The sequence below is a fragment of the Rhinopithecus bieti genome, unplaced genomic scaffold, assembly GCF_001698545.2.
Source record: "Rhinopithecus bieti isolate Rb0 unplaced genomic scaffold, ASM169854v2 scaffold_13351, whole genome shotgun sequence".
Classification (NCBI taxonomy): domain Eukaryota; kingdom Metazoa; phylum Chordata; class Mammalia; order Primates; family Cercopithecidae; genus Rhinopithecus; species Rhinopithecus bieti.
In genome coordinates, this window is record NW_016807514.1 from 3,536,239 (window position 1) to 3,548,261 (window position 12,023).

Here is a 12,023-nt window from a genome sequence, read left to right on the forward strand (position 1 = left end):
GAGAGAGAACCTCCCAACAAAGCAAAGCCCAGGGCCTCACGGCTTTGCAGGCAAATTCTACCAAACACTTAAAGAACTAACTCCAGTTTTTCTCAAACTTTTCCAAAAAAATTGAAGAGGAAGGAACGCTTCCTCACTCATTCTGTGAGGCCAGCACTACTCTGACACCAAAGCCAAAGTCACGACAAGAACCTCTGGCCATTGAGTCTTACGAACGTGGACATAATTATCTCTTATGAACATGGACGTAATTGTCCCTTATAAACACAGACGTAAAAATCCTCTACAAAATACTAGTAAAATGAATACAACAGCATATCAAGAAAATTACACACCATGAGCAAGCAGGATTTATTCATAGAATGCAAGGATGGTTCAACGTATGAAGATTAAAGTAATGTATCACATGAACAAAATGAAGGAAAAAAACCACATGATTGTTTTAACTGATGCAGAAGCAGCATGTGACAAAATTCAAAGCCCTTTCATGATAAAAACAATTGACAAACTTGGAATAGAAGGAAACTATCTTGTCATAATAAAACCACGTATGAAAACCCACAGCAGACATTACATTCAGTGACGAAAATCTGAAAGCTTTTCTTTGAAGATCAGGACAAAGACAAGGATGATTGATTACACCACTTTTATTCAACAGAGTAGTGGAATTCTAGCCAGAATAATTAGGCAAGATAAAGAAATACAAGGCATCCAAATCAGGAAGGAAAAAGTAAAATTATCTCTGTGCACAGATGATATGATCTTACATGTAAGAAAGCCCTAAAGATTCCACAGAAAGTTGTTAGAACTAATAAATTCAGCAAAGCAGCAGGCAAAAAAGTCAACACACAAAAATCAACTGGACTTCTATACACTTACAATAAACAACCCAAAACGGAAATTAAGGCAACAATTCCACTTGCGACAGCATCAAAAAGGATAAAACTTTTAGGAATTAACCAAGGGGGTGAAAGATTTGTACAAAGAAAACTGTAAATCACTGCTGAAAGAAATCAAAGAAGACGTAAACAAATGGAAACACACTTCAGTTCACGGATTGGAAGACTTCATACTGTTAAGACATCAGGACTACCCAAAGTGATCTACAGAGCCAGTGTAATCCCTGCATAAATCCCAATAATGTTTTCTTGCAGAAATAGAAAAGTCTCTCCTAAAATTCATCTGGAATCTCAGGGGACCCCAAAATAATCTTGAAAAGGAAGAACAAAGCTGGAGGGCTCACACTTCCTGATTTCAAAACTTCCTACAAAGCTACAGTGATCAAAACAGTGTGGCACTGACTCAAAGAGAGAGACAGAGACCAATGGACTAGAACAGAGACTCCACAAACGAACCCTCCATATATGGTGAAACGATTTTCAACAAGGGTGCCAATGCCATCCACTGGGGAGTCTTTTCACCAATGGTGCTAAAAAAACTGGACCTCCACATGCAAAGGAATGAAGTTAGACACTTACCTTGCACCACATACAAAATTTAACTCAAGATAGATCCATGACCTAAACATAAAACCTAAAATTATAAAATCCTTAGATGAAAAAGAAGGGGAAAAGCTTCACAACGTTGGATTTGGCAGTGATTTCTTGGATGTGACACCAAATACACAGGCAACAAGAGAAAAAACAACATTAAGCAGGATTTCAGGAAAATTTTAAAACTTTGTCCATCAAAAGGCACTATCAACAAAGTAAAAACACAACCCACAGAACAGAAGATATTTGCTAATCACATATCTGATAAGGGATTAACATCCAGGACAGAGAACTACTAATACTCACCAACAAAAAAACCAAACAACCCATTCAAAAATGGACATAGGAAGTGAACAGACATTTCAGCAAAGAAGATACAGAAATGGTCAACAAGGCCAGGCATGGCAGCTGACACCTATAATCCCAGCACTTTGGGAGGACGAGGCGGGTAGATCACTTGAGGTCAGGAGTTCGAGACTAACCTGGCCAACATGGTGAAACCCCATCTCCACTAAAAATACAAAAATTAGCTGGACATGGTGGCAGGTGCCTGTAATCCCAGCTGCTCGGGAAGCTGAAACAGGAGAATCACTTGAACCCGGGAGGCAGAGGTTGCAGTGAGCTGAGATCGTGCCACCGTACTCCAGCCTGGGAAACAGAGCAAGACTCCATCTCAAAAATATATATATAAATAGCCAACAGGCACATGAAAAAATGCTCAACATCACTTATCACCAGGGAAATGAGAACCAAAACCACAATCACATGCCACCTCACGCCCATTAGTACAGCTACTGTCAAAAAACAGAAAAAGGCAAGAGCTGGAGAAGATGGGAGACAGCAGCGCTCATGCACTATTGCAGGGGGTGGAAAATGCTGCAGCCACCGTGGGAAATGGCACAGCAGCTCTTTAAACAGAATTATCGGCCAGGTGCGGTGGCTCACACCTGTAATCCCAACACGTTGGGAGACTGAGGTGGGCAGACTGCTTGAGCCCAGGAGTTCAAGACCAGTCCACGCAACATGATGAAACCCTGTCTCTACAAAAAATACAAAAATTAGCCAGGCGTGGAGGCACGTGCCTTCAGTCCCAGCTACTTGGGAGGCTGAGACAGGAGAATCGCTTGAGCCCAGGAAGTAGAGGCTGCAGTGAGCCGAGATCATGCCACTGCACTCCAGCCTGGGCGACAGAGCGAGACACTGTCTCAAAAATAAATAAAACTAGAATGATCAATGATCCAGCAATTCCACTTCCGGGTCTACACCCAGAACTGAAGGCAGCATCTCCAGAGGTCACTGTGCACCCGTGCTCACAGCAGCATCATTCACGACAGCTAAACTGTGGAAGTCACCCATGTGTTCACCGACAGAAATGGGTAAACAAAATACATCCAGGCAATAGCCTGCGGTTCAGTCTTAAGAAGGAAGGAGACTGTGACACAGGCTGCTCATGGCTGCACCTTGAGGACATGGTGCTGAGTGAAATAAGCTGTCACAAAAGGACAGATCCTGTGCGACTCCACTCACAGGAGGACCCTAGAGTCACCAAACTCACAGAAACAGAAAGCGGTGGGTGGGTGTCGGGGGCTGGGGGAGGCAGAATGGGGAGTGAGTGTTTCACGGGGACAGAGGCTGAGTCTGGGAAGATGAAGAGAGTTCTGGAGATGGGCGGTGATGATGGCTGGACAGCAATGTGAGTATCGAATACCAATGAATTGTACCTTTAAAAAATGGCTAAGATGGGGCCGGGCTCAGTGGCTCACACCTGTAATCCCAGCATTTTGGGAGGCCAAGATGGGTAGGTCACTTGAGCCCAGGAGTTTGAGACCAGCCTGAGCAACATGGTAAAACCCTATCTCTACAAAAAACAAAACAAAACAAAACAAAACAAAAAAACCTCAGCCAAGAGTGGTAACGCACACCTGTAATCCCAGCTACTCAGGAGGCTGAGGTGCGTAGACTGCTTGAGCCTGGGAGGCAGAGGTTGTAGTGAGCCAAGATTCCACCATGCACTCCAGCCTGGGTGACAGAGCAAGACTCCGTCCCCCACCCCCACCCCCCCCCCAAAAAAAAAGTTAAGATGGCAAAAATAGACGTTATGTGCATTTTACCAGAATAGAAAAAAGATCTGCAGTGCTAAGAATGCCCCAGCATGGAAGAACCTTGGGAAGGTCAGGCGGGTGAAAGCCACCAGAGGCAAAAGGACAAACGTGCGGGATTCCACAGACACCGAATGTCCAGGATCCGCAGGGCCACACGGACTCCAAACGTCCAGAATCCACAGGGCCACAGAGACAGAGGCCGAGCGGAGGTGGCCAGGGTCAGGGCTGGGCCGGAACAGGGAGTGACCGCTGATGGGCATGGGCTTTCCTTTTGGAATATATTTTGGGTTTGGAACTACACAGAGGTGATAGTTGCAAGTATAGAGTTTTTTTAGAAATCTATAAAACCAATTAACTTCATCTAGACACACATAGAATGTGCCAGAAGGTCCTCTGCTGACGGTGAGACAGGCACGTCCAGGTGTCTGAACCAGGCCCACGGTACAGCCGCAGTCCTGCCCTCATCCGCCTCTGGCGTGCTCCATCCACTGTCCACACCTCCCAGTCTGACCCTTCTCACTGACCCTCAGCCTGGGCAGTGCTGCCTGAGGACAAAAACACCTGTGAACATCCCCACAGGCGCTAAAACCACAGAGCCCCGGGCGGCGGCCACTGGCAACCAGAGCAGGGTGTCCTGTCCGAGATGAGCACCGAAGTCACAGCGAAAGAAACACGTATGACATCAGGGAGAGCACCAGCCCCCCGAGCCCTGGTGGCCTGGGGCCCCGTGTGGGCAGTGTGTTCTCACACACTCCTGACACTAGCACCATAAAACCCACCCCACGTCCAGGTGGACATCAGCACGCAGGGCAGGGCAGGGCGGGGTTCCCCACCCCCGGCATCCACCTCTGACCTCCTCGGCAAAGGCCACCCCAGAGGCTCTGGCGGAATGTCCCCAACCAGGCTGAGTGGTCCCCAAAGCCATGGAGCCACCCCTGTTAAACATCTCAAGGACCTACTCACGTGTCCCAGGAGGTCCTTCCTCGGGGCTTGGCCACGTTCTCCGCATTCCCCACAGTGACTCGGCCGCCACCCCCACAACACACTCCCCTGCAGAGCCCAGGCCCCGAGGCATCCTGTGACCGCCCCCAACTTCCCCTTCCTCCACCGCAGTGGCCGAGCAAACACGGGCCCCCCCTTCCCTACGTGAGGCCGGCAGGTTGTCCACACGGGCAGAGGCGCCGCTGAGGTCGCAGACAGAAAAGCAGACCCCAGACCCCAGGCAAGGTTGAGACAAGAGGCAGACATGTCACAGAAATACGGCGGGCTTCCCCCGCCCCCAGGGGCCACACTGGCCACATGTGGACACCTCTGGGTGTGCACGGTCTCAGCACACATGGGACAGATGAGCACAGTCCTGTCACCAAGTCAAAAAATCATCCAGGTGGCAAATAAACATGGCCCGTGGTCCCCTCCTACAAAGCAGCAGCATGAGGCTGCAGGGCGCTGTGGAGGGCACAACCATCGTCTTACCCACGGGGAGTATGTCTTATTTATGTGTCTATGTAAACGTTATGTGCTCGCACCCAGCCCCACCCTGAGCTGCTCCAGGCACCCCCAGAACAGCCCCATCTCAGAAGTCTCTCCCTGACCCACACCCCTGCAGGGCCCCTGAGTCTCTCCCTGACCCACACCCCTGCAGGGCCCCTGAGTCTCTCCCTGACCCACACCCCTGCAGGGCCCCCGTAGCCCACAAGCCGGCCCCAGTCCCACTTGAGGCAAAACTACAGCCGAGAATCCACCCCTGCTCCTGGACCTCGCCAGCCTGGGCGGACTCCGTCCGGCACCCTCGGGCCCCCGAAGTTCTTACCCCTGGGACTCCCCATTCCCCCACCGCCTTCTCAACATGGTCTCTGAATTCCAACCTGTACCCTCGCCCGGCCACTCCCACCCGGGGCCGTGGACGTCACACATCATCTCCCTTCCACCTGCCTCCCACTGGGACACACAGGGTCCCCATCTCTCCAGCCCAGGTGGTACCATCTCCAAGAGCCACAACCAGGGCTGAACAAAGGAACGTGCCCCCCCCCGCCCCCGCCTCCTCACACTTGCCTCGTGCTGCCAAAACCTCCCGGTGGTGTCTGCCTGCCACGGCCATACCCCATCTCCTCCTGCCAGCCCCTGGGCAGGTCCAGCCCCAGACCACCCGCTCCACTCCTGCCAGGGCCCGCCTCTGGATGTCTCCTCGGCCTTGCTGGCCACGGTTCAGGGACCCCTGTTGGCTGAGGGCTTGAAGCCAGGATGCCACGCTGCCCTCTCCCCGGGATGATCATGGAAATCCTGTGGCTCCTGGGGCCTCCCCTACGCTAAGCGCTGCCAAACCTCTATTCGACCCCACTTTTCCCTGGAAGCCGAGACTCTAACCCCAACTGCCCACTCGCCCTCTTGGCCTGAATCTGCCCCCACCTCCGCTTCCTGCCCAACACAGGGCACCGCCAACACCCAGCATCCAGCCTGAGGCCAACCTGGTGTGCACCCTGGCAGCAGGGGTTGGGGACACCTTGCCCGAAGGGCACTGAGCCACGTGCCCTGCACTGGACAGGCAGCAGCCTCGGTCCAGGATCTCCTGCCCACACAACAAACAAGGCGTGGCACGGATGCTGGAGGCAGTGTGGGGTTTGGAGGGTGGGGGTGGAACCCCATCAAACACAGCCATGGGATGCATGGCCCCAGAACAGCGTAGCCACCGGCTCAGGGCCCAGCGGTCTCCGGGATGTGGTAGGAAGTGAGGTCAGAAGCTTCCCTCTGAAACCACAACACCCGGACTCACTTTCCTCCCGATGGAGCCAGCGTGGCACGGAGGGAGCCCCCACTCCAGCTCAGGGGCCAGCAGGGACCAGGAGTAGACAACTGGCCTGGGGGTGGTCATGAGCTGAGGCAGCCACATGGGAGCAGTGTCCAGCTTCCCACCTGGCCTTTCCCTCCTAGGGAGACAGCAAGGCACCCCTGGACTTCTCATGCCACCAACCAGCCAAGCGAGTCTCCCGCCACGCAGTGCTGTCAGCCAGAACATGTGCAGGCAGCAGCTGTGGTCACCATGGCTGCTCATGCCCTGACGCACCATGAGGGTGAACCTCCGAAAACGGCACCACTGCCTCCTCCTTGGCACAACAGATCAATAGTTCAACCCCGTGACATGCAAGACCGGTGTAGGAAACCCCAGTACTCACTGTCTTCTCCTGGACACGGCAGTCCTGGCTGCTCAGGGGTGCTCGGGAAAACTGGACGAGAGAGAGGAAGAGAGAGCGTCAAGGCCCCGCGGCTGCCACTCAACAGTCTCACGGAGGAAGTCCCGCCTCAGGCAGGCTGAGCACACGGACTTCACACAAGGCGCACGTGGCATTGCCAAAGAGAGCCCGCTCCTGGGAGACGTGAAACGCAGTGCGTCTACGTAAGCCAGGCTCCGTTAGGTAGGACTTAAAACCCACAGAAAATGTAGGGTAAAAGGCAATCAGAGGGACCTGGACAGCAGAACCGTCAGAGAAAGCCACTGATTTGTATTTTAAACTATGTAAAATGGGGATGAACTGCAATTACTTTGAAAACTGACTTTTAAAAGCACTTTAGATTCCATTTCTTTATACTCAAGACAGAGTTCAAAATTATTTTAACACACATCCTGGGCTTCCACGATAAATTATTAAAAGAGATGCTTAGGAAATATTAAAACTTGGCTGGAAACAATGGCTCACACCTGCAATCCCAGCACTTTGGGAGGTTGAGGCGGGTGGATGACGAGGTCAGGAGATCAAGACCCTCCTGGCTAACACAGTGAAACCCCGTCTCTACTAAAAATACATAACATTAGCTAGGCGTGATGGCGCATGCCTGTAGTCCCAGCTACTCGGGAGGGTGAGGCAAAAGAATCACTTGAACCCGGGAGCCGGAGGCTGCAGTGAGCTGAGATCACATCACTGCACTCCAGCCTAGGCGACACAGCAAAACTCCATCTAAAAAAACAAAAATTAGCCAGGTGTGGTGGCACATGCCTTAGTCCCAGCTACTCGGGAGACTGAGGCAGGACAATCGCTTATACCCGGGAGGTGAAGGTTGCAGTGAGCAGAGATAGTGCCACTGCACTCCAGCCTGAGGGCAGAGCCAGACTCTGTCTCAAAAAAACAAAACAAAACAAAAAAGTTTTGGAGAGATGGGGGTCTATGTTGCCAAGGTTGGTCTTGAACGCCTAGGCTGAAGCGATTCTCCCACCTCGACCTCCCAAAGTGCTGGGATTACAGGCGTGAGCCACTACACCCAGTCTAGTCTTTAAATTTAAAGCCACGTTGATATAAAGGGCTATAAAAATTAAATATTGTACCCAAGTAGCCCCATGTCCAGGAGAATGATGGATCTGTCAGAAAACCGTGGGTGGTTTCGAGCTTTGGTCCCATCTTGGACTCAGTGGTCCATGGCCAGACGCCTGGCAAGGAGCCCAAGCTAAGCCAGAAGTGGACACAGAGACACAGACGTGGCTGTCTGGCCACAGCTGCTGGAACCACACCCGCAGGCCCCAGACACCCTGGAGACCCCAGCAGTACTAGGGAGCCTAAAGTGCTCACCTAAAGACAAAGTCACACCTCCCACGCGTCAGCTCATCACAGGGCTTTGAACTTAAAGCCGAGGACAGCTGTGAGCCGGGAACTGGGCCCAGGGAGCACTGGGCAGGTGAGGTGGCTGGTGGGGCTGTCCCCACTGTCCACACGCACCACGGGCTCTACGTTGGCCACTGGAGCCTCTGAGCAGTTTATGGGTTCTTTATAAGAGCAGTTTTCATTTGGGTTAATAAAATGTCAAAGAAAAGGCTGGGCGTGGTGGCTCACGCCTGTAATCCTAGCACTTTGGGAGGCCGAGGCCGGCAGATCACGAGGTCAGGAGATTGAGACCATCCTGGCTAACACAGTGAAACACCGTCTCTACTAAAAATACAAAAAATTAACCAGGTGTGGTGGTGGGCACCTGTAGTCCCAGCTACTCGGGAGGCTGAGGTAGGAGAATGGCGTGAAACCGGGAGGCAGAGCTTGCAGTGAGCCGAGATCACGCCACTGCACTCCAGCCTGGGTGACAGAGCGAGACTCTGTCTAAAAAAAAAAAAAGTCAAAGAAAAAAAACCCAAATGGCATTACATTAGACATCCCTAAATTCTCTGGCATCACAGGATTTTAAACCATGATCCTATATGGCGTCCAACCCCCCCAGGGGGTCTGGCAGGCACCCACAGCCAGGAACAGCCCCCAGGGCTGCCCACCACAGACCCCACCACTGACCATGAATGATGAGGCCTTCGTCCCTGCGCTGACGGGCCAGGCGGAAGGCCTCTTCCAGCTCCATCTGGGAGGACACCGTGCAAGGGTCACCTGGGTGGGGCAGGAGACGGTGCTGAGGTCGCTGAAGGCCCAAGGCAAAGCAGGCTGTGATGGGCCCGCTCAGCACACCAGACGAGGGTCTAGTCCCACTGCTCAGATCGGCCACCTCCTGGCAGGGTTGGGAGGTCCAAGGACGGCCGTGCATACTAGGGAGTCACCCGGCCCCCGGTGCCGCATCAGAGCCACCCAGGAAGGGAAGCTGGTGCACTCACAGCCCTGGGCGCCACTTGGAGGGCTAAGCAGTGAGCAGGGCTGAGGACACTCTCCTGAGGTCAGTCCCGGGTGGAGGGAAAGTTCCTTGCCCTCTGTGGCTGGACAGGGACATGGAGGCGTACAGAACCCACGCCCTGCGGGGCTGTATCCAACCCAACGGGGGCGGCATCAGGCTCCACCCACATGGCCGTGTCCTCAGCGAACAGCTACCCGCCAGTCCCTGGGAGAAAGGGGTCTCTCTGGACGTCTCCCAATCCCCTCCCATCCTTTTCAGGATGTGTGTCTAAGAGAGAGGAGGCGGACACGGCGAGCCCTGGCTGCATGCGCCCTCCCCATGGTCCCTAGAACATGAAGAGCCCATCCTTCCAGAAGCACCTACCGGAAAAGGCCAGGACATGAGAAAGGAGGTCAGAGGAAGAGGGGAGGACCTGCCCAGGGTGGGGCAGGGAGACCCCCTGCAGGCAGTTCAAGACCAGGGCCCTTCCTAGGGGCATCGGGGCCCAGGTCCTTGTTAAGCATCTGCAACCATCCTCTTCCCAACCGCCCCACTGGGGAAAAGTTGGCTCCCACAAGTTTAATTCCACGGTTTGAAGTCTCCCCACGGAAGAGGCTGAGCACACTCCGCACACAGAGGCTGCCCTGGCGAAGTCCCCTGAGGCGGAGGATTCTGGCCGACACGGGACAAGGGCTACCTTCGCTGTCCACCCACTTGAGGGTGAGCGGGTGCTGCTGGTGCAGACGACACATGTCTCTCACTTCCTCGCAGAGCTCCTCAAAGGTTGTGGCGGCGTCCACGCTGGTGATGAAGATGTCCCTGGGGCGGAGGGGACACGGGCATCTGTTACCGTGGGGCATATTTGAATCAAATTAAACAATTAACCGAATCATGGATAAGTGAAACTTTCCCCAAAAACAACATGACAGCCTCCCCCACGCCCCTCCAACACAAAACAGAACCATTAACCATAACCATCGTTTAAAAACAACCACCATCAACTTCCTCGCACAGAGAAGAGAGTGCGACCTACCTGGCTGGAAAGAATGAGGTCAAACTGGGAGAAAAGAAAGTGCCCTCTTGTGGGAGGCCTGGCAACGGCACCTGGTCGGACTCCCGTTCAAGTTCACCCAAATGTGGGTGACCCCGGGATGGACACAAGCTGGGTCGGTGCAGGCCCCCCGGCTTCAGTAAGGTAAAGGAACCCAGTCAGACCTGCCCCCAGACCTCAATGGTGCCAGCGGTGGAGGCCAGACCTTCAGGGGGTGAAGTGGTGGCAGATTAAATAATTCCATAACGAAAGGTCGCTCTTTAGACCCCAGAGTGGGGACTGGGTCCGCTGCTGCGGCTACGACAGAAGCCCGGGCAAAGTTTTCTTTTTTTGAAAACCGAGTCACACAGTGTCAGTGTCTTTTATCTTCTCAGCCCCAGACAGGACCTGAATCCCAAGGGCTGGAGAAGCTCAGGGACCCCCAGGCACCCACTGAAGGCTGGCGCTTCCCTGCTGCTAGAAACCCGAGGTCTCCCCATCACCTCCTGCACTGAGCAAGAGCTGGTCTCACCCTGCGTGGCGGGGAGGGACCATCACAGGGCCTAGCTGGTGTTTCCTGAAACTCGGAGCAGGAATCACACCCTCGTGGAACACACTGAAATTTCAGAGAAATCTACGGCTTTCTGACACCCACAAGAGCGCGGGCCAAGAACACAGGGCCTATAAAAAGAAGCCTGAAGGGGTGTGAGACGTCCCAAACCACAGAGATACAGGCTCTCCTCTTTGCAGACACTGCTGGCTCCCCATCAAGGTTATCTGAATTCGTCAGACAAGTTTCGAGAAACAAAGTTCTCATCCCAGACAAGAACTCCACTGCAAACAGAACACAGGATCTGACCACAGTCGCAGCCCCAGCATAGCAGCCCAGGGCCCACCTGCCCCACAGGCTCACCCAGCCCACCCTGGGCCCCAGCCACCCACCCCTTCCTGCTGGAACTGGCCACCTAGCACCTGCCCCCAGTGCCCGAGCACCCCACAGGAACCACCCTGGCTGGTCTTCGCCACAGCCCGCAGCATCATAGCAGATTAGGAAAACAAGGAATGGAGGGTCACACACCCATTACCCTGGGTTCGCCCCAAGCTGACATCCACGCCTGCTGCCTGACCTGGCGTCCAACAGTCCGACCACCAGGAACTCCAGAGTGGGAGTCAGCCATCCCTTCACCTTTGACCCCTTCCTGCCCCATGCCCCCGCCCCACACAGTCCTGTCCCCAGGTGGAAGCCAGTTTCCTGCCAATCTGGAGGCCAGGTGGGTGGCTCCAGTCAAACCCTAGGACTTGGGAAGTGTCGGGCCACCACCTCCAACCCTATCCCAATCCTGAATCAAACAGCTGCTCTGTGCCCCTCGGCAGGGGTGTCCAGGACCCAGCACCCAGCAGCCAGCTGGGCCGCCAGGGAGAGACTCCTGTGTCTCTGCGGGGCCCAGCACCAAGCCCTGAGCTACCGCCCGCCCTGGTCTCTGGGCTTTGCACACAGAAGCTCCCTGAACACAAAAGTTGTCTGAGCTGGGCCAGGCGCAGTGGCTCACGCCTTTAATCCCAGTGCTTTGGGAGGCCGAGGCGGGCAAATCACAAGGTCAGGAGTTCAAGACCAGCCTGGCCAACAAAGTGAAACCCCATCTCTACTGAAACTACAAAAGACTAGCCGGGTGTGGTAGCAGGCGTCTATAGTTCTAGCTACTCGGGAGGCTGAGGCAGGAGAATGGCTTGAACCCGGGAGGTGAAGGATGCAGTGAGCCGAGACCACACCACTGCAGCCTGGGTAACAGAGCAAGACTCTATCTCAAAAAAAAAAAAAAAAAAAAAAAA

At 53.8% G+C, this 12,023-nt stretch overlaps 1 protein-coding gene across 1 annotated transcript in view; it reads right to left on the minus strand.

The window, feature by feature from the left end:
* PRKCZ (protein kinase C zeta) overlaps nt 1-12,023 on the minus strand; it is a 147,398-nt gene that overhangs the window by 132,535 nt on the left and 2,840 nt on the right. The window contains exons 2-4 of the mRNA XM_017882477.1: nt 9,861-9,982; nt 8,857-8,946; nt 6,766-6,816 (exon numbers count right to left, since the gene is read on the minus strand). Of these exons, the coding sequence (XP_017737966.1) occupies nt 6,766-6,816; nt 8,857-8,946; nt 9,861-9,982 (263 nt within the window). The remainder of the gene's footprint in view (nt 1-6,765; nt 6,817-8,856; nt 8,947-9,860; nt 9,983-12,023) is intronic.